A 23,307-nucleotide genomic window follows, 5' to 3' on the forward strand; every position below is an offset into this window, starting at 1 on the left:
ATTTTATGTGATTTTTGGAGCTTCCATGGTCTGGTCACCATTCACTTGCATTGTATGGAGATATCCTTCTAAAAAAATAATAATTTGCGTTCAACAAAAAAAGGTAAGTCATACACATCTGGGATGGCATGAGGGTGAGTAAATGATGAGAGAATTTTCATTTTTGGGTGAACTATCCATATTGTCATATATTAATAATAATGTAAAAATAACATACTTTTACATCTGTGTTTGTGAGTTATTGGTGATAAAAATGTGGCAAGAATCCTAAATAAAATTAAACAATGAGCTGTATATACTATAATAGATTTAAAATATATAATTGTGTGTATACGATAAACTACAACACAAATGTAAAAATATAATAAATATTTTAAGGATGCATGTTTCAATAGCTTCGGTCTACCACGAGAGGGCGTCCGCGGAGAGAAAAATGCACTGATGACGTGTCAGGAAACATGGCAGCGCTATGATGGAGCACAATAACAACAGCAATGGTCTTTCTCGTCTAAAACATACAGACAGCAGTACATCTGAATCTCCTTCGGAGGAGGGAAACCTCACAGGCGATGTGGTTACACTTGTACAGAAGGAGATAGGTCCTGATCTTAAGTCGTTAAAGAAGGTTGCAGGGCTTTTGGAGAAACTGACATTAGAGAATAAGCAACTGGAGGAGCAGGTAAATGCAGACAAAGTCTCTGCATTAACTCATTCATAGACTTGTTGTAAAGAATTGTGCCGTTATCTTATTTGAGTACAAAATGTTGTTTACATTATTGTTATATATGCAGAGTTTAGTATGCATAAATGCAATTCAGTATGAATGCATGCATTCAAGCAACCTTAAGACCCCTTTTGATTTGCATTTGTGTTTGCATGCAGGTCCTGACTGTGTCCTCTTCGGTGCCATTGCGTGTGTCTTCTGCCTTGTCCGCAGCTGAGGAGTCTCGGGTGAAGCTGGAGTCTTTACTGGAGAAGGAGAGGCTTCTGTCCAACACTCTACAGCAGCATCTGCAGGGCGCACAGGTATGGGCTGACAGCATTGGACAGGTCCTGGGTCAGCTTGACACTTTAGAGAGGCATATGAAGTACCTGCAATGCCTGGTCCGTATCGAGGAACTCAGGTAAGGAGGTGACCTGAAATGACTTGCTAGCATTTACATTGGCAAGAATAGAGAGAGCAGTGAACAGAGAGCACCTAGGAGACTCTTTACTATATGGTCATCTTTTGTGTTTAAATAGTGACAGCATTCAGCAGTTCCTGATGACCAACAGCATGTGGGATGCAGTTGGAGCCATAGATAGTATGGCCTCTCTGGACATGGGTTTGCGGGAGTCAGGCTGTAACCACCTTCAGGGTTTCCTCAGAGAAACATTATGCTTTTGGCACAAGATTCTTAAAGACAAACTGACCAGGTATTAGACTTGCAGAGCGCTGAGCTGAGTTGTACTATTTAAAAGAATTGTCATTTAACTTTGCACTACATTTCTGGCACTTTTGCAGTGATTTTGAGGAAGTCCTGACGCAGTTCCACTGGCCATTCATCACGCCCCCAACGCAAACGCTCTCTCCGCCAGCCAATGCTCAGGAGCTCAACAGCCAGCTGGAGCTGCTGGTCTCTCAACTTCTTTCTCTCCAGACCTCGTATCCTTCAGGTTCTGGCATCAAACCCACTTAAATAGAGATAAAGTTTCCTGTTAGACTACAGCTGATTGATTTGGCATCCATAACATGTATAATCGGGTGAATCTTAAGAAATGCCCCCCCCTACTGTAATGCATCTGGTATTCTCTTTTTACATGATGTGTTGATTCTCATTACTCATGAGATTGATTACTGATGATTGATTTGACTAAATCAATACATTTTTAATTAAAGGTAGTTCATGCATGTGACTATTCTGCATTAGAAAAATGAGAACTGAGTAGGTACTGTGAGCTTAATTGTACTGAAAAACTGACTAAATTTACATGGGCACCAGAAAGCAGCTTAATGTGAGAAAGAAGTTTATTGCGAGAAAGTGGCATTCGCGTTTACATGCACTGTATAAGCAGCATACTCGTATACATGCAGCTCGATCAGTAAGCAGCTTTCTCCTCAGCAACGTAATTTCCCCGCGACGCTTGTGTAAACAACAAGCATGGTACCCGAGGGAGACTTCAATATTTTTTTCTCTGTTGCTTCGCTTTATTTCCAGATATTCCAGAGTTGTTGCTGTGTTTGTTTCCTTATTTTTCAATCGCAACCTGCAGCAGAACTGTGCAGAATAGTGGGGCTTCCCTCTTACGTAAAACTCTGGGATTCCCCCTGTGTACAAGCGCATATACGTGAACATGAGGGAGAGTAGTCGACATTTTACATAGGTGTGTATAAATGGGTACTGTACTCCCAGACATTTTTAATTCTTTCCACTGTATTGACTTGTTGTTGGGATCCGTGCTATGACGTTTGATATCCGTTCTGTTCATGCACATGTGTTCTCCTCAAAAACCTGCAAGAACATGGCTTATGAGTTTACATAACTACAAAAGCCATGTTCTCACTTTCTGTTAAACCGTTTTTCTCTTAATCCAGTAAATTATGTAAGGAAATCTGCATTCTCGTTTACATGGCGTTTCAAAACTCTGCTTTCTGCAAAAACCCTGTAACTGCATCTAAACGGGGTTAGTGTCACAATGCAATAAACTGTGATAAATGTGACCTGGAGACATCCTTCGTGAGATTGACCTGATTAGATTGTTCTGTTCATTTACTTTTACAAAATATTTGTTTATTCAAGAGTGAGACAAACAAAACCAGATACTTTTGAACCTGAGGGAATAGCAAAAAAACACACTGGAATAAAACCGTTTGAGCCCAATTTCAGTTGTAAATTCCTGGCAGGTTGTGTATAGATTTGTGAACGGCGGCACCACAACTGTTTCTTTAAAGAAGCAAAGTTGGTCATTCTCCTTGACAGCTATTTCAGTGATGACCTTATATCAGAGAAGAAGGAAACACCATCTCGTCCTGGACTATCTCAAACTCCTCCTCTCTCACTGCCCATTCAGATCATGCTGCTTCCCCTTAGTAAGAGGTTCAGGTATCACTTCACCGGAAACCGTCAGACCAACAATTTAAGCAAGGTCAGAGAGTACACATTTACACACATTCAGTATCTCACCTGTACTTAATGCTGATGGTCTGCCTCAGACTCTAGCCAGGTCTCTTAAGCATCCAAATTGGTCCGGTTGCTTTGGAGGGTAGAGTCACTTGGGGCAATCTCCTCGTAGTCGCTATAATGTGGTTCGCTCTCGGTGGGGCGCATGGTGAGTTGTGCATGGATGCCGCGGAGAATAGGGTGAAGCCTCCACACACGCTATGTCTCCACGGTAATGCGCTCAATAAGCCATGTGATCAGATGCACTGATTGACGGAGGTAACAGATTTATCCTCCGCCAACCGGATTGGGACAAGTCACTATGCCACCACGAGGACCTAGAGTGCATTGGGAATTGTGCATTCCAAATTGGGGGGAAAAAGAAAAAAAAGAGAACTAAAAAATGGATAATGTATAGTCTGGCAGTCATTATCACCAAAACATCCTGATGTGAAGCTTGGAGTTTATTTTGCAATAATGACTAGAAAACTGTACATCATCCCATATATTGTATGGTTACTTGCCAAATAAAAAATGGGAATGTAGGAAAATAAGATGTGTGATTGACTTCAGTCTCGTCTCCTTTTGTCACCATTACAGCCAGAGTGGTATTTGACCCAGGTCCTCATATGGATGGGTAACAGCAACAACTTTATGGATGAAAAGATTCAACCAATTTTGGATCGTGCTGGAGCCAAGGTTAATGCAAGGGTATGACTGTTCACTATTTATTTGGCTACCAGTGCAATCTAAGTCATGTGCAAGGATTATTAAAGTTCTTATTTGTCTTCTAGGTGGAGTTGTGTAGAGGGCTTCTTACTCTGGCGCAGGAAAAGCTTGTGAATGATGCTCCTCGTTTGCTCTACGATGATGCTCTCTTCTGCCATCTAGTGGACGAGGTGCTACAGTTTGAAAAAGAGCTCCGCACCACCCACAGTTACCCACGCTCTTACCCTGGCGTCCTACAGATACTCTTGGAGGAGACTGTGCTTCAGAAGTGGCTCAGCGTGGAGAGAAAGAGTAAGTCTACAAAATGATGTGCACTTGAGTTTGGGATGAAATCGTAGCTTGCTAATTGTGCAGTATACACTTTATACTGCCTTATTAATTCATTTTTGTGTAAGTTTTGCAGTCCAATCAATTAATGAGATATACTATATACTGTAAGAGTAGTATAGTAGTATGCTGCCATTAACACAAGCTTCTCTCTTGATAATTAATTAAATGTGGGTATGTTGTTGTCCAGTGGCTGTGGAAAAAGTGGATGCTATGCTGTCTGCAGAGGGTGCATGGAGCTCTCAGTACAAAGACATCACTGATATGGATGAGCTTAAAGCACCAGACTGTGCAGAAACCTTTATGATGCTTCTGCTAGTTATCACAGGTATCAAGAAAAATCCATGTTCTGTTTAACTTTTCTTAAAGCTAGACATTAGACATGTACAGTGAGGGAAAAAATTATTTGATCCCCTGATGATATTGTACGTTTGCCCACTGACAAACAAAAGATCAGTCTATAATTTTAATGGTAGGTTAATTTGAACAGTGAGAGACAGAATAACAACAAAACAATCCAGAAAAACTCATGTAAAAAATGTTATAAATTAAATTGCATTTTAATGAGGGAAATAAGTATTTGACCGCTCTGCAAAACATGACAGTACTTGGTGGCAAAACCCTTGTTGGCAATCACAGAGGTCAGACGTTTCTTGTAGTTGGCCAGCAGGTTTGCACACATCTCAGGAGGGATTTTGTCCCACTCCTCTTTGCAGATCTTCTCCAAGTCATTAAGGTTTCGAGGCTGACATTTGACAACTCGAACCTTCAGCTCCCTCCACAGATTTTCTATGAGATTAAGGTCTGGAGACTGGCTAGGCCACTCCAGGACCTTAATATGCTTCTTCTTGAGCCACTCCTTTGTTGCCTTGGCTGTGTGTTTTGGGTCATTGTCATGCTGGAATACCCATCCACGACCCATTTTCAATGCCCTGACTGAGGAAAGGAGGTTCTCACCCAAGATTTGACGGTACATGGCCCCAGTCCATCGTCCCTTTGATGAGGTGAAGTTGTCGTATCCACTTAGCAGAAAAAACCCCCCAAAGCATAATGTTTCCACCTCCATGTTTGAAGGTGGGGGTGGTGTTGTTGGGGTCATAGGCAGAGTTGAGTTGATGCCAAAGAGCTTGATTTTGGTCTCATCTGACCACAACACTTTCACCCAGTTCTCCTCTGAATCATTCAGATGTTCATTGGCAAACTTCAGACGGGCCTGTACATGTGCTTTCTTTAGCAGGGGGACCTTGCGGGCGCTGCAGGATTTCAGTCCTTCATGGTTTAGTGTGTTACCAATTGTTTTCTTGGTGACTATGGTCCCAGCTGCCTTGAGATCATTGACAAGATCCTCTCGTGTAGTTCTGGGCTGAATTCTCACCGTTCTCATGATCATTGCAACTCCACTTAGTGAGATCTTGCATGGAGCCCCAGACCGAGTGAGATTGACAGTTCTTTTTTGTTTCTTCCATTTGCGAATAATCGCACCAACTTTTGTCACCTCACCAAGCTGCTTGGCGATGGTCTTGTAGCTCATTCCAGCCTTGTGTAGATCTTCAATCTTGTCCCTGACATCCTTGGACAGCTCTTTGGTCTTGGCCATGGTGGAGAGTTTGGAATCTGATTGATTGATTGCTTCTGTGAACAGGTGTCTTTTATACAGGTAACAAGCTGAGATTAGGAGCACTCCATTTAAGAGTGTGCTCCTAATCTCAGCTCGTTACCTGTATAAAAGACACCTGGGATCCAGAAATCTCTGATTGAGAGGGGGTTGAATACTTATTTCCCTCATTAAAATGCAGTTGAATTTATAAAATTTTTGACATGTGTTTTTCTGGATTCTTTTGTTGTTATTCTGTCTCTCACTGTTCAAATTAACCTAACATTAAAATTATAGACTGATAATTTCTTTGTCAGTGGGCAAACGTACAAAATAAGCAGGGGATCAAATACTTTTTTCCCTCACTGTATGTATAGCCTTTGTTGCCATTGGTGTCAGTCTCACTGTTATCCTTCTCTTAGAACGGTACCGTTCTCTGCCGTGTCCACGGGCCCAGCTCAGTTTCCTTGCTCTGCAAAAAGAATTGGTGGATGATTTCCGCATTCGCCTCACGCAGGTGATGAAAGAAGAGTCCAGACATCCGTTGAGCCCCCGTTACTGTGCCATCCTCAACGCTGCCAACTACATCTCCACTGTTCTCAGTGAATGGGGTGATAATGTTGTACGTATTTTTGAGTCTAACTGAGGCTAACACAAGTTCACTTGCAATTCTATGTCCGTTCAGACAGAACACATTCTTGTGTTTAAAATGTTTGTTCATTTAACTTGACATGGTGTCTTCAAATTGAGGTGCTCATGCGCAAGACTCTAAAAGAACAATGAGACACATCGGAGAGACTTATAACACTGTGAACTGTAATGAAGCTGGAAATGTTGTTAAACGTATGGGCATGTGTGAGCTGCAGTTTCTTGTTGAATTGTCAACAGAGTGGCGCCAAAAGTGAGTTGTATGTTTAGTTATAAATGATGTAATTCAGTCAACAGGAATGTATATTTTATTAACACTAAATGCCTGGGTACACTTTGTTTTTGGTTTATTTTCGGATCGCGCCCGGTAGACCGTGCAATCTTTCAAAAATATACTTTTTTGACTGCAAGCGGTCAGACAAGCAAAGTATACTTTGGGCTTAACCCCTAAGCCAAACCTAAACGAGTAAAAGTTTAATTTTAGAGTGAAAATGCTACCTCTGATTCGCATGAAACTGATTGTTTATGTGAACACTATTACTTCCTGGTTTCCATGGGACCAGAACCTATGACTCTGAGGTTGCTCACGCAATGTGCAATATAAAAAATAGAAGCACAGGCAGATACAAAAACTTATGTGTGATTGGCTCCTTGTAAGGCTATAGATAAATGTGTGTGTGTGTGTGTGTGTGTGTGTGTGTGTGTGTATATATATATATATATTGTATTACATTTTTCAAACATATTCATTGTAACCAAAAATTCATAAGTGCACAATTTCACTTTCCTTCTCTCGGTCAGTTTTTCTTGCAGTTGCAGCAGTCAGCAGTGGCAGTAGGTGAGGAGATTCTAGGTCCTCTGGGGGCCACAGAGACTGGGAGACTGGCCTCTTTAGAAGGATCTTTGTTTGAGGCCCTATTGGCCCTGCTTGAGAGGTTGCGAGGGGACATGCTGGGACGATTGCTGGATGCAGTCATGAGAGACGTTAAGGAAAAAGCGCAGCCATATTGCAAGGACAGGTATGCCTTTTTAAATTGCTTCTTATCAGTGTGTAGTTCTTAACTTTAATCCCCAAGCCTTTTAGTTCTGAATACCTATCAGGCTAAATGCAAGCAAAAACACATTCTTCAGTGTCCAGAACCTGTCAGAAGTAGATTAGTTTGGATGATCTTTGGAGACATGAAGGGATGTTTCTGTACCAGGCTTAAAAGTCTGAGACTGAAGTGAATGTGGTCTGTTTCAGGTGGATCTCCCTGCCATCACAGTGTGATCAGGCCACCATGTCTTTATCCAGCTCTGCTTGTGCTATGATGCTCTGCCTGCGGGACCACCTGCTCCAGCTGCAGCAGCTGTTGTGTCTTCCTCTTTTTCAGATGTTTTGGCAGGGTCTGGCCGAGAGACTCGATTGCTTCATCTATGAAGACGTCAGTCTCTTGTTTCATTATTACGAAACCATAATGTCGATTTATTTTCAGAATTACTTTGAATATCTTTGAAAAGAGTCCTACTATTCCCATATGATAATTTACTGGTATTTTAGTCAGGATTATCCGTCCATAAAGTAGTTCACCTTCAAGTTTCATCAGAATTAGTGTGTTGTTTACCTGTTATTGGCTCTCACCCCCACAGTTGATTTTGTATAACCATTTCAATGAGGGCGGAGCTGCACAACTTCAATTTGATATGACCAGAAACCTCTTCCCTCTGTTTGGACATTACTGCAAGAGACCTGAAAACTTCTTCAAACAGTAAGTGTGTTCAATGAGTGCTAGTAAATGAAAGGCACAGTTCAATTATCCCATTTACATTGTTTTTGTGTGTTTCTCTCAGTATAAAGGAGGCCTGCATCATCCTGACTCTTAAAGTTGGCCCAGCGCTGTTACTGTGTGATGTGTTAAAGCAGGATGAGGATGAGGATGAAGCTCTGAACCATCAGCAACCCAGTCCTGAGTCAGCGCTCAATGAGCTGGGAGTCTACAAGCTGGCCCCTAGCGATGTGCTGATCCTTATTAACCTCCGCTCAGCATGGCTTAACCAATAATCGGCAGAGTCCCACATTCCCCAGCTCCCAAAAAAGCTGGGGAATGTGCTTTTTTGTCTGATAAAGCACGAAGGATGCTTTATCAGACACTACAAGCCCTCCTATGCTCAAGATATTAACTAAACTAAATATCCTAAACCGGCTTATTTACAGTATTTAAGGTGAACAGAATAGTCTGAAGAGTGAGCTTGTATCTGTTGAAATTGCTGTTTTAAGTTATCTGGATCAGTATATTCAGCGTGAAAAAATAAATTCATCAATGTTTTATTGATTTCCTCTTTATTTGTTGCTAACTAAAACAAAATATGTTTTATAGCATACTGTCAAAACCTCAGTGTTTATTTGGTGAAGATATATGTATTGAATGTTTATGTCATGGCGCTTAAAGAGTTAAGTGCATTTTTTGGGTTTTATAGGTCTCATAAATCCAGTGCAAATGCAGGGTTGTGGGTATTTAATTCAGAAGAGATAGGAGCCAGGTGATGAGGGCTTTGTCTTGCAGTGTGCTCCCTGTTGCATGATTAAAGCAGCGTTCCAGGTCACAAAGGGTCTGCAAGCTTGGGTCAAAGGGCAACTGCATATGCACAAAGAATTATAAAACACAAGTCACAAGCCGTTCTCATTAAATTGTTGGACACAAAACAGTATCAACTCTGCATCAAAAGTGCTGCTTCAATTTGCTCGTTCTTCCCAATGATCTCATAAGGGTTCACAGTATAAAGTGATAGTGCCAGCCTGGTATGAATTAATCTAATGCTTTACCTCTGTGATGGGTGCTGTGTTTAAATCAGGCTTCAGTAAATTCCTGATCTCAGTGCAGACACATTTGGCCTTCTCCAAAATCTGCTAAATGACACCATTGCAGATCACAAGAAGGTAAATACAGTTTGCTTAACATTCAAGGTTTGTGGGGTGTGGGGTGTGGGGTGTGGGGGGCATCACAGTGATTCAGTGCTCAGACAGACCTGTTTTTGAGGGGTGGACGTTTCCGTTCTGTTCTGCTGATCTTTCTGTGGGCTGAAGGAGGAGGCTGAGCTGGTGGAGGATGAAGCAGGACCATCAACCTCTACACATGTTGAGCTCAGCTGGGCATGAACAGCATTCAGCCTGCCAGAGGAGCCATGAGAGAAACCCAAGTGGAATTAGCTGCCACTGACATTGACAGATAATTAAAAAAAAAAAAAAAAATAGAAATTGACAAACTCACTTAGCACTTTTTTTTAGGAAGACCTGTACACCTACTTATTCATGTGATTTATCTAATCAGCCAATTGTGTGGCAGCAGTGCAATGCAAGGCTTAAAAATCATGCAGATATGGGTCAGGAGCATCAGTTACTATTTACACCAACGATCAGAATGGAGAAAAAATGTGATCTCAGTGATTTGGACCATGGCATGATTGTTGGTTTCAGATGGGCTGGTTTGAGTATTTCTGTAACTGCTGATCTCCTGGAATTTTCAAGCACAAAAGTCTCTAGAGTTTGCTGAGAATGGTGCCAAAAACAAAAAACATCCAGTGAGTGGCAGTTCTTTAGACAGAAACACGTTGTTGATGAGGGAGGTCAACAGAGAATGGCCAGACTGGTTCGAGCTGACAGAAAGGCCATAGTAATTCAGATAACCACTCTGTAGATTTGTAGAGAGCAGAATAGCATCTCAGAATACACAACATGTCGAACCTTGAAGCAGATGGGTCACATTGGGCTATAGTATTCCTAATAAAGTGCTCAGTGAGTGTAAATAATAATAATTAAGATTAAGGATTTAAATAGCTGATAGCATAAAACCTACCTGTCCAAACAAATTGCTCTTTGTCCAGCTTGTAGGACTGCCTCTGCACTAGTGCTCAAAACTGATAGAGGAGCATTGTTCACAGCAAAGACAAGCACAATCTGAAGATATCAAACACAACTCCACTCAGGCACTAGAACTACACTGGCAAATCACACAAACAAACCATGTCCAAACATTCTCCAAAATGTCTCATGTAGTCTTTATACTGATGTTTATGACTGAAAGACCTAACCCTGTCATTTCAAATAAAGAGAATGATTTTAGATTGCAATGATCAATTAGCAATGAAAAGCAGAAATAGAAGAAGATCTGACTACCATGTTGTCTACTAAGGTGGGTCTAAACCACTGGATGCACAGTTCCTGGATGTCAATGCTGGCCCAGGGGTACAGATCTGACACAGGCTCACTGTCCTGGCGTAAAGATGCCTGCACAGAAGAGAGAAACATCATTGATATAAACAAGAACCTTTTTTTTCTGTCTTGTCATTAATTTAATGGTAATAAATAAAGTGCACTGTATGTATGTTTATGCACCAGTACAAGCTGAGGCTCCCGTATCAGAGCAGCAGGGGGATCAGGAATGGCCCACTGCTCTCTGTAAGATGGCAGATGACCACTGAAGAAGGTGTGCAACTGTGAGAGTCTGAGAGCAAGTTTGGGATCACTGGCCACCGACAGCAGCCCATCAACACCCTGCACTGCTCCTGAATAATAAAGCAAGTTACACCATATTTATAGTCAATTAGATCATATAACATTAACAAACAGTTACAAATGACTTTAAAATGTTACCTATGATTGAATTATTGATTGATTCTTCTATTATTGACACAGGGAGTCCTAGAATAATAAGGTAGGCTTGTGCTGTACCTGGATGTGAGGAGACCTGTAGCAGGTTGACTAAGTGCACATAGTACCGAGACATATGAGTCCAGGTCAGCTGAGAGCATTTCCTGCCATTCAACTCAGTATCCATTAATGTTTCAGGACTGGGGATACAATTTCCAGGGTTTTCCAGCCCACCTGCCAATCAAAATAAACACACAATTCATTACATTACATTTAGTCATTTAGCAGATGCTTTTATCTAACGCTACTTACAAATAAGACATATTGCAAACTTTAACATCTGCAGTATAGGACTGCCACTGCCACTGTGGCTGGAGTAGTCAAGATTTTACTTTGGAATTTATTTTGTACATTAAGTGCCTGTTAAGCGCAGTATTAAGTACAATTAGTGTGGGTTAAGTGCTTGTGGAACAGATGTGCTTTCTGCTGGTTCTTGAATGTTGAGAAGGTAACAGCAGATCGTGTGGAGGTTGAAAGTTCATTCCATCACAGAGGAGCAGAGAAAGTGAACAATTGTGAAATAGACCTTGAACCACTTTGTCAGGCATCACTCGTTCATTGACCGCAGAGAGTGAGTTGGAGCATAGACATGAAGAAGTGAATTGATGTAAGAGGGTGCGGTTCCATTGGCTGTCCTGAAAGCCAGAGTCAAAGCCTTGAATTTGATGTGGGCAGCTACAGGTAGACAGTGGAGTAAAATCAAGAGCGGGTTGACATGAGCCATTTTTGGCTGAATGAAGACCAGATGCGCTGCTGCATACTGAACCAAATGCATTGGCTTAATTCTGTTAGCTGAAAGGCCAGTCAACAGAGCATTGCAGTAGTCCAGTCTTGATATGACAAGACCTTGGACCAGGAGCTGTGTAGCATATTCAGCAGGAAAAGTCTGATTTCCCTGATGTTGTAAAGCCGAATCTGAAAGACTGGCTGGTTGATGAGATGTGTGCAGGTAAATTAAGCTGGTCATCTACCACTCCCTGGTTCTGTAGTTGAACCAAGATGGAAACAGAGGTTGTGGTCAACAGATGGGTTGGCTGGGATCACGAAGAATTCTGTCTTGGCAAGGTTGTGCTGAAAATGTAATTCCTTCATCCAGGCCAAAATGTCCGATAGGAAGGCAGAGATACGAGCTGAGACAGTTGGGTCATCAGGCTGGAACGACAGGTAAAGCTGCGTATCATCTGCATAGCAGTGGTAGGAAAAGCCATGTGCCTCAATGACAGGTCCCAGTGATGTTGTGTACATCGAGACGAGGACAATTATTCTAATAAAACTTTACATAATACACTAGGTCTCATGCAAAACTAAGGACTGAATCTTTATCATTTAAATAACAAAACACAGTGTAAAGCGGGCTCTACACTAGCTGATTTTTCCAATGATATTCAGGTATTAGCTTCATTAACATATTCACCGGCCAGGAAGTGGGAAACAGAGCACCCATTAGCACCTCTCAGCGGGAGGTGTTAATCACTTGACTGTCAGGACTTCCTGCTGAATTAATGGCTTCAAGCACTGATGAAACACATACATACATATTCTGTCATGCTGCAGAAATCATGCAAAAGTAACGAATGTCGGATAAAAATATCCTTGATGGACATTTTACAGTTTTGGTGCATTTTAAAATATAACCTTGTGAAAGCCAACCAAACTATTAAGAAAATGCTATATTGTAACTATTTTAGTACCTGATTCGGAACAATCAAGCAAGCTACAGGTCTGAAAATGCCCCAAATCACTCTATTGCAAGTGCAATTTTCCTCATGTTGTTATTTTATCAGAGAAAGATAGTTGCCGTGAGTCGTTATGTGTGTCACTTCTCCACCATTTTTAATCGGCAAGTGTGTCATACCTCTGACTGAAGAGAGCGAGATCACAGCAAGTCTGCATGTGTGACACCTTCAGCCAAAACTAGTTGTTTTGAATCTGCTAGTGTAGAGCCAGCTTTAGAGAAGTGTGGACATATCAAGTCAAAATAATTTTAAAAACTTAAGTAAACATTAAATGGTGACTGGTTAAAGGTTACCACAGGGGTGAAAGAGATCATTCAATGCAAAGTCAGGCAGGGCTTTAATTGAAGAAGGAGGCAAGTAGCCTTCAGTGACTTCAGAGAATCCATGCAAATAGACACATTTGCCAATAGCCTCTGACGTCTACAAAACAGAAGGATAAATTAGTTATATCACACACATTCCGGAAAGATGTGTGTGTATAAATGTCTTTGTATGCCTCACCTTTAAAGCTCCCCTCAAACAAACCCAGAAGAGCAGTAGGTAGATATCTCCAACTGTTTCCTAAAAAGATGACACATAAATGTATATCAATATTTCAGAAGCACAATACCAGATGTGCTGTTCTCACACTCTTGCCACATTTCAGATCACCTTGCTGGTTTTGTCAGGTTTTGGTGAGGGGGGAGAAGTCAGATGTGCAGGGGGCGGGTCACTCTGCTCCCACTTTTGCAAGTAGATCAATGCTATTTTCAAGTAGCAACTATGTATAAGCCTGAAATACACACAGATACAAATATATGTGAGTCATTTTGGAACATAATCAATGGACAGCTTTAGTAAAGCATATTGTAGATTCAAGACTTACAGTAGGTTGTGACAGTGAGTGTGGTTAAATAAAATGCACTCCAATAGGGCCTCTATGACTTTCTGGGGATCTGATTTTTGCATGGAAATGAGCCGTAGACCTACTTTTCCTGTAAACACACATGTTCAACAATTCAAAATTAGTACTGGTTTAGAGATAAGCAGACAGATAGAAGATAACTCTGAATTGGTCACCTGTGCAGTAGAGGATATCAGCCTCTAGCTGGAGGTCTCTTTTGGCAGAAGACTGAGAGATACTGAAAGCCGACTGCAGAACATCTTGAGCAGATACCAAGGGTCTCCAGGGCTCTTCGCCTCCATCTAAGGAACTCGACAGAGCCTGCAGAGCCAAAGACTGACCTGGAAAATACATGATCTGTAAATAATATGTGATGGTGCTTTGATGGTACAATTTTGTCTATTAACCATAACTGTTTTTATAAACGAAAACTGAAGCATTGCTATGAACAAAAAACAATGGTTTCCTTCATACCCATGCGCATGGTTGTCTTAGCCAGTAAGGGAAGCTGTGGAAGATAAATATTCTTCAGGCCTTCAGATAGTAGCTGCACCTCACCACCTTTTTTCAAACATATAGACTCCCCAAGGGCACAGAGCTGAGAACAGATAAAACAGTTCAACCCCTTACAAAACATTAAAAAACTACCAATTCACTATGATTGTTCTGATATGTTTAATATGACATGATAATATGCCAGATCTTTACCAACTATCCTAACATATTTATAGGTAGGGGCACTGTATAACAACTGTTTTTATTGAATATGTAAAAAGAGACACCTGTTGCTGCAGAAGTTTCTGTGTGAGCAGGTGGAGGGTCTGGCTTCCTGTTCCTCTAAGCTCACTAAGCAGCAGTGCAGCCTCAGCTAAAGCCATTTGAGAGTGCAGAGGGAGAGCATTGCGCCCAGACAACAGGCTTACAATCTCCTAAACAGACACAAATAATAGTCCAACACTAGCGTTCAAACCCAGTTCAAATAATACTAAATAACAATCATGTCATAACTAGAACATAGCTGACCTGTAGCATGGAGGAACTGTCCTCTCTGGGTCTGCCACGGTATGTGTTAAGTTGGACACCCTGTAGGAGCAGCTGGGCTTTAGTGTCTGGATCTCCCCAGGCCTCAGCCTCTGCCAAACCCTCCTTTAGCAACCTGAGTGCCTCTACACTGCTGTCTGCACCTGAAAAAACACATGCTAACTGTCAGTAAACACCAAAAACAGCTAAATATAGTCAACAGTACTTCTATTACTTTGTAAGGCTGGTTATTGATACAGATTTCCGATTAAGACAAGCTCTTAATTCGATGCCGATCTCAATTCAATTCAATGTTGATTCATATGGGTACATTTCTGTTACAATCTTCATTTTGCTTACATATTAAGTAAATTTTCTCTTGGCTAATGCTCTTAATTATAAACAAGCCTTCTAGACAAACTTTCTAGGAACAATTCAAAATATACATTTTACAAATGATATTTTGTCAGTAGTTTTTCCATCAAATTGGTCATGTTTTAGCTTTTGAAAAATGTTAAATTCAGTTTATTTCACCCATTAATGTCTTGAAATTGCATATATTATGTTGCATATGTAATTTTTATTGTTTACATGCATAATTTTGTTCTATTTACAAGTAACACATGCATAATCAGTACTGTCTCTTTGAGATTAGCGGCATCAGCCAGTGAGCGCATATAATGCGAAACGTGAAAACGTGCATAATGTCTTTAACACATCCATGTGGTATTAGAATTAAATGTTTCTATTTTTGTTGTTTTTAATCAACAACTGATTGTAAAAACAGAAAAGGTATTAAAAGAGACATTATTCAATGACATATGGATCCATGGATCTCATCTTTGGACACACAGAACAAGTTAAACCAAACTTTTACTCTGAAAACTCTAATAATAATAATAACTTCTTCTCCACTGTACAACTCAATCACTGGTGAGTGAAATCTGAACGTTTACTAGCCAGTAGCTAATCACAGACATTTTTAGTTGCATAGCATGAGATTTAGTTACGCATGCAAATTATTTAATGCATAATAGAGGGTGGCCACATAGAGTGAAAGATCGATCTTGGAATCGATATCATATCATTCAAACGAAGATTGCGATGCATCGGAAAGTCAATATGTTTACCCAGCCTTATTACTTTGTGCTTTTTAGAGCAGCTGAGCTGACCAGAATAAATGGCGGTTCCAGGGATGTGGCCTACGAGGGAGCAAACCACAGCCAGTCTACAGTGCAGCCAGAAGATAGGATCCAAGCGTTCTCTGGCTTCCACCTCTGCTGGAACATCTCCAGTCTGGAGACTTACAACAGACTTTGCCACCTGAGAGCTGATCTGCAGAGAAAAAGACAGGGAGATCTTTTTATACAGGTTTTAAATTGTAAAATGTCTTTAGGTTTTACTTTTTTAAAAATTTAAGCAAATCTCTCCCTAATGTTCTCCCTAAACAGAGGTTTAACCGGTGGACTAATGTACAGAAGGTAATTTGGGGTAGTACCTGGAGAGATTTGGCTCTGGATCGTCTGAGGACAGAGGAGGGTGGTCTGGGAGGAGGCAGTGGATGGAAATCACTTTGAAAGACAGGAGAGCTCTGGAGTAGACTCATAGCAGACACTGCCAGGTCTGCACTACAATAGGGATAAGAAGTTATTTTCTGCTGTGTACATTGGACAGACATATATACTGTATATGCATCCCCAGCCACACATAGAGGTAATTTTGTATACTACCTGGCAGCCACTCTGCCCTGCTGCATGTTGATATTGGACATCAACAGTCTGATCTCCACAGCCGCCTCTAGATCTTCAGGATTATTGCACAGCTGCTGTAGGGGAAAGAGCTCAGGACTAACCAGAGCATGTGCCTCCTTAAGGAGCTTGGCCTGAAAGGGGCAACAGAGAGACTTTACATTCACAATGCCATTAGTTCTTGGCACTCACTTTCATCTTCAGATTTTTTATATTCAGAATTCATATTTGTGATAGTTGGTTAAAGGAATATTCCAGGTTCAAAACAAGTGCAGTAATTGTGGCATAGTTTTGATTACCACAAAAAATAATTTCGAAAACAAAACCTGTAAAGTTAATGAATGTTTTTACGGTATTTTTGAAGTTTACTACATTGCTTCATCATCGCAATGAAGTTGGATTTAGTAAGCGATTTAATTACACTAAAACCACATAAACATGTATATTGTTTGCGCCTTGCATCTATACTTTTGAAACAGTATTTTAAAGTTTATGGATTGGCTCCATTCACTTACATTGTAAGTGTCTCACTGTAACCTTGTTTTGTGCTTTTTATTAAAGAAATGTAGAGACAAGTCGAAATGCATTTTTGTGGTAATCAACATTATGGCACAAATGCTTTCGATTGAGCTTAACTTGTATTGAACCGGAATATTCCTTTAAGAAATCACCAGTTAAGATTCATAATAATAAATGCATCTAAATCTGGTGTACAGAATAACACTGCACACCAATTACAGTCCTATTTCTGAAACTATGGTCAATTTAACAAGGAGGAATGATTGTTATAACATCTGACAGCTTTAAAATGATAGAAGTTGTCATTTATAAGCACAGGCATAAAGTGGTGGTACTGTAAACTGGACCACCTTGACTCTTGCTAATGTGAGTTTATCCTTCTCTGCATGTAGCTGGAGACCCTTGGGCTTCTTGCTCTTGTTGGGTGTGGTGCAGTGAGACTCCTCAGTGGTGGGGGCATCAGGTACACAGAGAGTGCTAGAACATCTCTTCAGAGTAGAGCTTTTCTCCTCAGTCTCGGATACCTCTGTGGGTTCTCACAAACATAAAGATGATTAATATGTGTTATCATTCCTAACTGTCCAAATCTAACTATTAGGATGAAAATACCTGGTGTCAGTGGCTCAGGCAAGTCGTGTATTGTTTTACAAATAGTCAATATGAGGTGAACTCTGGCCATCAGAAGCCGTCTGGTCAATCTTGAGCCATAAAGACTCATAATATCTCCATTTGGACTCCTATTGACCACATCCTCAAGAACCTTAACAACGCAGAGTGTTAAGCTTTATAAAAACAGTACGTTGCTAATTCTTTACAGCTGTGAGAACATGCAGACTTACCTGAAGGTTAGACGGATCCAGCAGAGGCTTCCCTTGAATGAATGTTTTCCTTGTCTGTGAGATATAATATACATTTTAAAATGACAACAGACAAAAACACTTGTATTATAATGTAACAGTAAATGCACTATATAAAGTGCTGAAATAACAAAGGAAATAAATACTCTTAAAGTATTTTAATTATCAAAAATTTTAATTCTGTAATCCTTTACTCCCATATGATTTTCTTTCTTTTGTGGAACACAAAATGAGATTAGGTACAATGTTCTGTCTCAGTCACCATTTATTTTTATTGCATCTTAAATAATGATAGTGAAGGGTGGCTGAGCCAAACATTATGCCTAACATTTCTTTTTATGTTCCACAGAAGATAGAAAGTCATAGAGATTTGGAACAAAATGGAGAGTCCATGATTACAGAATGTTTTATTTTTGAGTGAACTATCCCTTTAAGGTCTGTTCCTTTATTTAAACAATGCACTTGTTCAGCTGACATTAAATCTGTATAGCAGATAATTGCATATATATTTTTTGAATGTCTGGGTGTGTTGTAAATTGTATATTGTACATGCTGCACTACCCAAGAAGGCTTCTCTGCTTTGTGGTAGCAGACATGAGGCAGGGGAATTTCCTTGCCAAATGTGAGACTGTTGAGCTCTTTAACTGCCTGAGTTATGTCCCCCAACTCTGTCAAGACCTTTACCTATACACACATACAGTACATATACAAATAAAAGAATGAATAACAAGCACATTCTCACACTTTCACCTCAACACAGCATTAACAAACATACCAGAAAATTCTACCAGGAAGAGAAAATAAACTTGCATAAGCACAAATTTAAGAAATTCCAACTTATACCAACAGATATAAAGACAAAAGGCAAAACACAAGAATGCCTATCAAACCTTCAGTATTCTGCATGTGACAGTGAGGCGTGTATCATGACACACAGTTCTAGCAATATACAGGTAGAGAGCTAGCATTGGAAGAGCCTGAAAAAAAAAAAAAAACAGAAGAAATATTGATTGATTGAAACAAGAGCAAACACATTATCTATGCAAGCTCTACATAACTACTGGTTCTTTCAAGTTACCGTTAGAGGAACATGCATATTTTAGAATACAGTATGAAAGGAGTTCAGTTTTTCAGAAGGCACAGTCACCAATTATAAAACTGATGCACAAATGTGCCATATTTATATGGTTAGTAAGTGTGGGTCTAGTTAGTACCTTGAGAACGTGACCTGATGTATAGAGCCAGTGGCAGAGAAAAGACAAACTGGCAACGGTTGTGCCCAGATTTCCTCGATCTGGCTCAGAGAAGAGGTCGACACCTGGGATCAGCTCTGTCTCCACAGAATATGTGGCATACGCCAAGTCAGTCATCGGATGGGGCATAGAGGCCATCAGTAGGCACTGCAGAGAATACAACCATATTAAACTCTTGATGTTTATGTTTAAAGAGAGCTGCCTCTGTCATAATTTCATTATTGTCTGAGTTACAAAACAAAGGACCTTTTTTTCTCATTTTACTGTTTTGAGCATAAATCTAACCAAATTTAGTGAGGTTAATACTTAAAACAAGAAGAACAAAAATGCCACTGTGGTTAGAAAAATAACTTTATTAAAGATGCATATTCTCTGAAAACTAGACTTATCTTATACAATTTTGCTTCTCAAGTATCTTGTTTAAATATATTTAGATATTTTTACTGGAAAAAAAGAAAAAATAATGATTTAAAATGTTTTTTTTCAGTGTGAGTTCTGACCTTGAAGAGTGTGGCAGAGAGTAGACAGTATTTTGTGCGCTGTTTGATGTTGGAAATCAAGATGTGCCTGTCAGTAGAGGATAAATAATAGTGACATCATACTGACTGGCTGATGCTGTAATGGGTCTCTGTCACAAAGAACTATTTGGTTTGAACTCACTGTGCGATCTTGGCAGAAAGCAAAGCTCCCTGGAGACAGCCCCATATCCCAGCATTCCGCAGGGTTTCCTGAGAGGAGAAGCCGCCCCATGAGTCACCATCCCAAGACTCCAGAACTCCAGAGCTCTGCAGAGCACAGTCCAGAGCCTTACACCAGAAAGAGTGTGCAGCCCTGGATCAGAAAACACAAGCACACTGAAACAAGATGATTTTTTTCTCCTCAGACCATGGATGAACAATAAAACATACCGGAACAAACAGTGGGGTCCAAAAGTCTGAGACCACTAGTAAAAATTGTATTTCTGTTTTGCATTATTGTCTAATTTAATACAAAATGACATAATCAGCATAACAATTAGGGATGCACAAATATGAAAATTACTGTCTGATACTGATTTTTTAAACCTATAGATTGATAATGATACCGATATTTTGCCACCTGGTTTATTTTGTCATCAGATCACTTTTGAATACTTATGAATGCTTCAAAAATGCATTGAGGAACAAAAGCATTTTTTTACAGTTGTATTACTAACAATAACTAATTTCCAATACCCAGTACTGTGCAAAAGTTTTAGGCACTTGTGAAAAATGCAGCAGAGTAAGAATAATAATAGGCAGATAGGATGTTCCAAGCTTCCAAGTATTTTCAACAGTTCTTTTCAGGCTGTCTCAATTGCTTCTGTCTCTTCATGTAATCCCAGACTGACTCGATGTTCGGTGTTGCAGGGCTCCCTATTCTTCTATTCTATTCCATTCTATTTGCAAAAGGAAAATTTGGGAGTCTAAAATTAAAAATTTCTATTAATACTAAAGCTGAAGATATGACTAACCATTTTAAGACAAATGTTTTGTGAAACATCTTAAGTACCTAAAATATTTGCACAGTACTGTATATAATTTCCAATATCTCAGAACTTCAAAGTCTGCTGGCTTCAAAGCATTTTGGATGGTTTCCCTCATCATGAAGTCTATAGGTAAGTGCCGCTTTCACAACTGTCAAGGCCGTTTACGTTGTTTGTTCCACATTAATGTGAGAATGAGAAAGAATAAAAATGTAATATTAAATGTTCTTAGAAGTTCTAACCCTTCTACATATTGTAGCAATTATAATATCTGGATTTTATTTACAAAAATGTGTTACTAATTCATTATAATCAACCATCTGCTTTTCACATCACCATTTTAATTGGCAGATCAATATTGGCAGCCGAATCATCGGTGCATCCCTAATAACAATGTTAGTAAACATTTGAAGAATTAAATGAACTTCAACATTTAGAATTTTATATGTCCCCTTTTTGCTTTAATGTCAGCATGCCATGCACTTGAGCTGGCATGGACTCCACATGTTTGTCCAAACCTGATGATCCATGTTATCCCAGGAACATTTGAGAATGTTCCAAAGGCATCTCAATGGAAGCAAAGAAATCTGATCTTTTGTACAAAGGTACTAACCTGTCAATATCACAAATTTGTATATATTTGATAAGTGACCAAATAATATTACAGAATCTTAAATAATTCTTATTTTTACTTAACTATTCTTTGATTTCATTTATTCAAAATCATACAGCATTCTGCTTATTTACGAAAAAAAATCCAGGTTTTCAATTTGGTCTCAAATTTTTTGACCTCAATGTTTATGAATGTGCTCTAAACAACAAGCAAAGTATGAAATTGATGCAAGATTTATGATTAATCATACTTCCGATTTCCATTGTAAAAATGCAGGTTTCCAAGGTCATGCAGGGCTAGCACCTGCAGGGAGTTGTACTTGTTTGCTTGAAGATATTCTGCATTAAAACACAAAACAACATTTATCTTTACTGGAAAAGATTGTGCAGGAACATATTTTGGTCTCTACCCTGAAAGCTCCATCAAGATTGTCAAACTGGTTCTCACTAATGGAATTGCTGTAGGAGGAGAGAACCATCTGGATCTGTGATGGAGGTAGGGTGGTGCTGTAGATGGAGCCCAGAGTGCTGTAGTCTTCAGTGGATAGGTCTGGAGGGCTAATGCCTGGAGGGGTGCTAGCTGTCAAGCTGAATTCCACTTTTCCCTGCAGAAAAGTGATGGTCTCCTTACAGAACGGCACCTCAACATATGCTAAAATCACAAAAACATTGATGATTTAGTGCTTTGCCGGAATGTTTTTTTAGAAGAGCTATTAGAGGCAGTATATAACATGTAAAATACTTACGGTGCTGTGTGTCAGCCAGTAGGAGACGCAGTAGAGTTTGACTGTGCTGGAAGGTCAGCAGTGTGTGACGTCTTTTCTCCAGAGACTCTCTAAAACAGCACAGTGTGTCCTCCACATCCAATGGTACACACACCAGGCACAAAGCTCTCTTCACATCTGTAGTAATGAAGATCAGTCATCCACACTCACAAACACACTGCAAAGATCAGAGATTAAAAAGGGTCTGGTTCCTTTTGTCTAATCTTTACCTGGGAATTCATTGGGCTCTGGTTGAAACGCACTTGTCCAAACCTGTCCTCTGGAAGACAGCAACTGAATACCTGCATAGTTCCTGCAGTTGACCTATGGACATCAGCCACAAAAAGTCAAAAATTTCAGCAATTAAATTTCCCCTGCTCTGCTGTAAACTGGAATACCCATGCCAAAGGTTTTTGTTGAAAACTGTTAAAGGTTGTGAATCATATATCTCAAATTGTTAATGAGTTTTCCCAAGTTATTATTTTTGTCTATACACCTTCTCTCCAGTGATTATCTCAGTGTAGGTGAAGTGAGGTTGGGGAGAAGGAGGGCCCCCAAAATAGCTGATCCTGTCCAACAGCCTCCTCTGTGCATGCACCAAAACCGGTGTTACCATGTGAGAGTAACGTTCCCTGGAAAACAAGCCACAACATGGGAGATTTGTATACAAAACAAGTGTTCTTAACTGTTAGTTTAAACTATATCAACGTTATGCTCTTGGGTCAAAAATGTCTTTAAAAACATATTAATTAACATTTAATTTGAAAATTAAAGCTGTACTATGACTCATCACCCACCAATACCAGAGTGGTAGGAGCATACCGTGTGTATGTGTTATAAAGCAGAGCGAGGTGGGCAAGACTTTCCCACTTGGCCTGGTAGTACAGAAGCTCTAGTGTGTGTAGCACCAGAGTTCGGATCCAGCGAAGATCTACAACTGTACCATCATCCATTGGAGCAGAAAAGTACAGACTTGCCTCCAGCTCATCCTCTTCCACATCATAAACATTCCACAGCTAGAGAATAAAAAACAACAAAATTTTCAAAATGCACCACACCCACAGGTTGTAGCCGATGTCTTTGTGACAGTTTACATACTAGATATCCAAAACATGTTTGTTGTTGTAGTGCCCTACCATGAACAAAAATGACCAAAGGTACAAAAAGGAAAATGTACTTAAAATCTACAATGGAGTAGAGACTGCATATGATTTTTCAAGTAGACTCTTTATCAGAGGATTCTTATTCATACATCAGCACATGTAGTGTATGTGTATTAGAATCCC

At 39.9% G+C, this 23,307-nt stretch overlaps 2 protein-coding genes across 2 annotated transcripts in view; one reads left to right on the forward strand and one right to left on the reverse strand.

Moving 5' to 3' along the window:
• Positions 1 to 454: 454 nt before the first annotated feature.
• Positions 455 to 8,755, forward strand: LOC127637761 (RAD50-interacting protein 1-like). The gene is made up of 13 exons (XM_052119014.1): positions 455 to 679; positions 883 to 1,124; positions 1,243 to 1,416; positions 1,505 to 1,645; positions 2,970 to 3,126; positions 3,741 to 3,851; positions 3,935 to 4,160; positions 4,387 to 4,524; positions 6,213 to 6,412; positions 7,240 to 7,457; positions 7,682 to 7,862; positions 8,068 to 8,186; positions 8,269 to 8,755. The coding sequence occupies exons 1-13, from the start codon at positions 470 to 472 to the stop codon at positions 8,477 to 8,479; spliced, it is 2,328 nt and encodes a 775-aa protein (XP_051974974.1). The 5' UTR covers positions 455 to 469; the 3' UTR covers positions 8,480 to 8,755.
• A 7-nt stretch (positions 8,756 to 8,762) lies between these two features.
• cfap54 (cilia and flagella associated protein 54) overlaps positions 8,763 to 23,307 on the reverse strand; it is a 30,104-nt gene continuing 15,559 nt past the window's right edge. The window contains exons 38-69 of the mRNA XM_052119013.1: positions 22,844 to 23,037; positions 22,518 to 22,653; positions 22,252 to 22,345; positions 22,004 to 22,159; positions 21,706 to 21,909; positions 21,509 to 21,596; positions 19,802 to 19,972; positions 19,642 to 19,708; positions 19,103 to 19,288; positions 18,779 to 18,865; positions 18,450 to 18,572; positions 17,871 to 17,924; positions 17,641 to 17,791; positions 17,382 to 17,557; positions 16,495 to 16,646; positions 16,263 to 16,392; positions 15,937 to 16,099; positions 14,768 to 14,928; positions 14,527 to 14,673; positions 14,219 to 14,342; positions 13,921 to 14,085; positions 13,727 to 13,835; positions 13,513 to 13,633; positions 13,363 to 13,422; positions 13,155 to 13,281; positions 11,147 to 11,299; positions 10,811 to 10,980; positions 10,592 to 10,702; positions 10,272 to 10,372; positions 9,445 to 9,586; positions 9,242 to 9,325; positions 8,763 to 9,053 (exon numbers count right to left, since the gene is read on the reverse strand). Of these exons, the coding sequence (XP_051974973.1) occupies positions 8,934 to 9,053; positions 9,242 to 9,325; positions 9,445 to 9,586; positions 10,272 to 10,372; positions 10,592 to 10,702; positions 10,811 to 10,980; positions 11,147 to 11,299; positions 13,155 to 13,281; positions 13,363 to 13,422; positions 13,513 to 13,633; positions 13,727 to 13,835; positions 13,921 to 14,085; positions 14,219 to 14,342; positions 14,527 to 14,673; positions 14,768 to 14,928; positions 15,937 to 16,099; positions 16,263 to 16,392; positions 16,495 to 16,646; positions 17,382 to 17,557; positions 17,641 to 17,791; positions 17,871 to 17,924; positions 18,450 to 18,572; positions 18,779 to 18,865; positions 19,103 to 19,288; positions 19,642 to 19,708; positions 19,802 to 19,972; positions 21,509 to 21,596; positions 21,706 to 21,909; positions 22,004 to 22,159; positions 22,252 to 22,345; positions 22,518 to 22,653; positions 22,844 to 23,037 (4,227 nt within the window). The 3' untranslated portion in view covers positions 8,763 to 8,933. The remainder of the gene's footprint in view (positions 9,054 to 9,241; positions 9,326 to 9,444; positions 9,587 to 10,271; positions 10,373 to 10,591; positions 10,703 to 10,810; positions 10,981 to 11,146; positions 11,300 to 13,154; positions 13,282 to 13,362; positions 13,423 to 13,512; positions 13,634 to 13,726; positions 13,836 to 13,920; positions 14,086 to 14,218; positions 14,343 to 14,526; positions 14,674 to 14,767; positions 14,929 to 15,936; positions 16,100 to 16,262; positions 16,393 to 16,494; positions 16,647 to 17,381; positions 17,558 to 17,640; positions 17,792 to 17,870; positions 17,925 to 18,449; positions 18,573 to 18,778; positions 18,866 to 19,102; positions 19,289 to 19,641; positions 19,709 to 19,801; positions 19,973 to 21,508; positions 21,597 to 21,705; positions 21,910 to 22,003; positions 22,160 to 22,251; positions 22,346 to 22,517; positions 22,654 to 22,843; positions 23,038 to 23,307) is intronic.

Source organism: Xyrauchen texanus, chromosome 45 (assembly GCF_025860055.1).
Source record: "Xyrauchen texanus isolate HMW12.3.18 chromosome 45, RBS_HiC_50CHRs, whole genome shotgun sequence".
NCBI classification, from domain to species: Eukaryota; Metazoa; Chordata; class Actinopteri; order Cypriniformes; family Catostomidae; genus Xyrauchen; species Xyrauchen texanus.

What these genes read in the sequence shown, in the direction of transcription:
- LOC127637761 (XM_052119014.1), top strand. Translation starts at nt 470, where the DNA reads ATGATGGAGCACAATAACAACAGCAATGGTCTTTCTCGTCTAAAACAT. An exon ending in CTTCTTTCTCTCCAGACCTC is followed by an intron (nt 1,646 to 2,969) that starts GTATCCTTCAGG and finishes CAGCTATTTCAG; the next exon opens with TGATGACCTTATATCAGAGA. An exon ending in GCTCAGCGTGGAGAGAAAGA is followed by an intron (nt 4,161 to 4,386) that starts GTAAGTCTACAA and finishes GTTGTTGTCCAG; the next exon opens with TGGCTGTGGAAAAAGTGGAT.